Source organism: Girardinichthys multiradiatus, chromosome 23, assembly GCF_021462225.1.
Source record: "Girardinichthys multiradiatus isolate DD_20200921_A chromosome 23, DD_fGirMul_XY1, whole genome shotgun sequence".
Classification (NCBI taxonomy): Eukaryota; Metazoa; Chordata; class Actinopteri; order Cyprinodontiformes; family Goodeidae; genus Girardinichthys; species Girardinichthys multiradiatus.
Window position 1 is genome coordinate 20,325,878 of NC_061815.1, and position 4,363 is coordinate 20,330,240.

General features: G+C 40.5%; 1 protein-coding gene across 1 annotated transcript; it reads left to right on the forward strand.

Annotated features, from left to right (window-relative positions):
* The first annotated feature begins 294 nt into the window (after positions 1 to 294).
* Positions 295 to 4,067, forward strand: vma21 (vacuolar ATPase assembly factor VMA21). Its single transcript, XM_047352832.1, has 3 exons — positions 295 to 486; positions 1,094 to 1,203; positions 3,191 to 4,067. Exons 1-3 carry the CDS (start codon positions 425 to 427, stop codon positions 3,328 to 3,330), a joined length of 312 nt encoding a protein of 103 aa, XP_047208788.1. The 5' UTR covers positions 295 to 424; the 3' UTR covers positions 3,331 to 4,067.
* The last annotated feature ends 296 nt before the right edge of the window (positions 4,068 to 4,363 follow it).

Genomic DNA, 4,363 nt, shown 5'->3' on the forward strand with positions numbered 1-4,363 from the left:
TGGCCATTTTCCTTTTTTTGTTTCAAGATGTTTAACGTTGCGTGTTTTTCCCGCAGAAGAAGAATGAATAGCCGGGTTCTTCCAGCCCTAGATATCAAGTATACAGAAAGTCCCTCTGAGTTAAATTTAAAAGAACATGTCAGAACATATTAGTTGCTTTCTGTTCATTCTGAATGCTGTACTACACCGTAAGCCACTGTCATAATTGTGCTCTCACAAAACACAGCCTTCATGTCTACAGGACAAGATCCGGGAAGTCTGGCCTCGCGAGACTTGTTGGCGTCAAAGCTTCCTAACGTCACAGTCTCGTGACTTATGCCGGAAGAAGGGGGATTCACAACAACACGAACGGGAGTAAAACACCAAGAAACGGTTTAAATTCATTCCCGTTTTCATCTTGCTCTCGCCTCGTATCAACGCAGAGATGGACGGCTCTGTCCGAGCATCGTCAGACTCGTCTGCTGGACCTCCACCGTATATTAGAGGGTAGGAAACAGCCTTTGATTGCAACCGTTAGCAAACAAGCAGGGGGGTGCATAGCAGAGCTCCCTGCTTGATGTGTCCTAAATCTGGCCCGCAGTATTATGCTGCGTTCCATTAACTTCTGAAGTCATCTCCGAGTTGTAGCCTTCCAGTTTTCCTGCTGGTTTTCGTTCGTATTGCTAGCAACTGTAACAGCAGTCTTACAACACTGACAATAACACGGTTCTACGCAGTATTTCGTGCATATAAACAGCGTTGAAAGATCTCGTCTTTAAAACACTGAAAAGTAGTACGTGTATGACTATAAATAAAACGATCTGTTAAAAGCAGTCACAGTAAGAACGTTTTACTATTGGATGCGAGTAGGAATCATCCTTAATTTGGTAGTCGGAAGTCGTGTCGCTCCGACTTGTAATCCCGACGTTCCTGTTGAAATTTCTTACTCGGAGGTCGGAAATTCCGACTTCTGAGTACAAATGGAACGCAGCATTATCCATGGCCCAGGGACACCGCCACATTAGTGGCAGCAGTGTTAAATCTAACGGGACTATCTGGCAGTAGCCTGGCAGTGTTTATCCCGGTTCGGTAATGTGAACTTTTGCTCCTGCAGAAATGAAGGCTCCTTGGTCTCTGCCATGAAGACTCTTCTGTTCTTCACCATCCTCATGGTGACGCTGCCCATCGGATTGTACTTCTCATCCAAGGCTTACATCTTTGAGGGTAAAGTCATTTGTTTGTCACCACATTGTCTGCGTCAAACAGCATTTCAGGCTGCATATTATTTACAAATTTGCTGAAAATAATGAGACATCCACAAACAGTTAAATTAAAGTAACTAAAGATTTTTGCAGAATAAGCTCCCCTGCTGCAGTCATATAGCAGTGGCCTTCCCAAACTAAAACTCTACAGGCAGCAGATTATGCTTATAAACAGTTTACAGAGCAGGTGAGGAATGACAATATTTAAATTCTGCCTCACAATTTGGTGATACCAATGGGATTAATCCACACGAGCCCCCAGGAGTCCCCCAGACTCGTGATGTTAAAGATATTTAAAGCCTACAGAGAAACTTATAAAAGATTTTGTATGGGTAAGGCATAAACGTAACTGCATTTGTTTAGATTGTACACTTTTTCCAGGAAATTCTTGTAAAAAAAAAAGTCTGAATTCTTTACTGTAGTTTGATTTATCTGTATCTAATATCTTGTAATAATGCCTAGGGAGCTTCAGTTGAAACCAGATGTGTGCACATACTGTATAAAAAGACAGGTTAGTTATGATAATCAAAATGATCCCTATTTGCTAAATGTCAGAATAATGAGGGAGATACTTTTTTATTGCTTTCTCAAAATTCAGAAGTTTACATACACTAAGATTATTATGCTTTAAAAATGAAAACCAGACCTTGGGAAGATGCTGGCTGCAGCAGCTAAGAGAGTGGCATTGCATGTCACAGTAAAACAAGTCCAGCACAACGGCTTTAATTTTTAACTCATCTCCTGTGGTCTAATGAAATTAAAGACCATAATTGGACCATAATGACGGTTGCTAAACTTGGAGGGAAATAGCTGAGAACACCATCCCAACTGTGAAGTACAGTGGTGGCAGCATCATGTTGTGTGAGTGTTTTGCTGTAGGAGGCACTGATGCACTTCACATGATAGATGGCATCATGAGGAAAGAAAGGGCCAAAAGTACAGCTAATTAATATTGTGAGAAAATAGCCAAAATGTTTGACCCGAGTCATACGGTTTAAAAGTATGTCAACTTCTGACTGAGGAATGTAAAAAAAAAAACTGACTTGTTATTATGGCATTTACCAAAGGTAAACACTTGTGGTAATTCTAACTGACCGAAAACAGGAAACATATAGTCTGATTTCATGTCAGAACATAAGAAAAACGTATGTTTCCATAGTGAATGTAAGTGTCTGGTATCACGTGGTGTGAACACTAATATATGAAATTATAAAGCATTTCATGTTGTAATGTCCTAAGAAGGGACTGCTGCACATATTTACATGTCCAACAGCCACAGTGATGAGACTGATTGCCCTACACGTGGCTGCATTTATTTTTAGGATGAATGTAACTTTGTGCAATATGCGCTAGATGCCTTTTTGGACAAACTTTCATTTATCCCTAATGTTGCCACAATTTTTGGCTTAATTGGCTTTTTTCTGACTGGGCTTTGCCTACACCTCAGAAAACATTTTAGAAGTACGATATTTAATGCCTCCCCGGTCATTTATCTTAGTAATGTAGGGGGGAAAAAATTGAACCCGATCCAACCGCTAAAGCAGAGCAAACAGGACTTTATCCAAAACATCGGAGTGTTCAGGGTACAAACATGTTGCTGAGGCGCTTTAGTTTTTATGCAGACTTTCTCAGTTGCAAGAAACAATTAAAATTCTCACTGGACAAAGAAGAATATATACACCGATGTTTTCTTTTTGTACCAACTTCCCGCTACTTACGTCACAATCAGTTGTTTTTGGACCTCTGAGCTCCACTTTAATTCTTATTCTAATGTGCAGGGTTTTTTTACACCAATTTTTATGTTAAACTTCGCTGTTTGGGAATTCTGAAGAAACAAGCCTTTTTTTAAACCTCTTACTATAACGTTCGCATTTCCTATCTATCACTATTGTAGTGAATTTAGATATTTAAGACATTTTTAGCACTAATGCAGGGTGTCCTCCTCTCAGGTTCGATGAAGATGTCGAGCTCCGACAGCTACTTCTACGCAGCCATCGTAGCGGTGCTTGCTGTGCATGTGGTCTTGGCTCTGTTTGTGTATGTCGCCTGGAACGAAGGCACGCCTAAAAGCAAGGGCAAACATGATTAAGGCATGCCCTTATCAGCTTCTGAGGCCGCCGGAGATGGACAGACTGCAGGCAAGGATCCACAGTCCTGTCTCCTGCAGGCATCAACACTCAACGCTGCACCATCTACAAACCAGACAAGTCATCGGAGGGGATCTGGCTTGGCTCAGGCTTTAACCCCGAGGTTAGAGCAGGAAGTAGTGTATTTTTCTTGATGTGGGGGTGCGTAGACCGGAGGGTGCAATTTTATTGCCAGGCCCCAGCAGGCATAATTTTGTTTCCCCACACAAAATGATTCCTTTTGTTGACTGAGGACGCTTTGTTTTGTATTTGAAAGCCTTCGTCCTCGGATGCGGTTCGGCTCAGGGCTCTGAGTCCCTCCACACTAAGAGCTTTTGTCAGAATTCATCTGCACAACATGTTCTTTTTTTTTTTTATTTGAGTTGATCCATTTTAATCAAGAAAACAGCTGATTCCTTCCCTAATTTTCAGTCATTTTCCAAATACATTCTGTACCATAGAATAAAGTTAACCTGATGTCTCGTTAAAACGACCTCAGTCTTCTCTGTCATTCTCAATTAAGCGTTTTTCATCGCTGATTTGAATGTGTTTGTCCACTGTAGTGAGATGATGTCATAAAACATGGATTAGAAACCATTGTTTTACTTCAATGAATTCTTTGTACTGGAGATGTGTGATGTTAATGTAATTTTAGTATTTGTTGAATTACTCAAATAAACTTCAGAGTTTAAGACTTTAATTGTTTGCATGCTTTCTTATCCTGTGTCACTAAAGTTCACTATCATCTGAGATTTTGTATCAAAATATTTATTTGACATGTTTTGATTCACGTTACACTACGATTCTGCAAAGTTTGGTTAAAGGGATAGTTCAGATTTTTGAAGGGACGTTTGGTCAAAAGGCTTTAAAACATGGCGAGATGAAGCCTCTTGAATCACTAAGGATTTCCATCCAATTGCTTGAGTCATGACCCGAGGCAACAATGTGCTTCATTTACTGCGCCATTAAGTGGACAATAAATGTAAAATAGGCAGA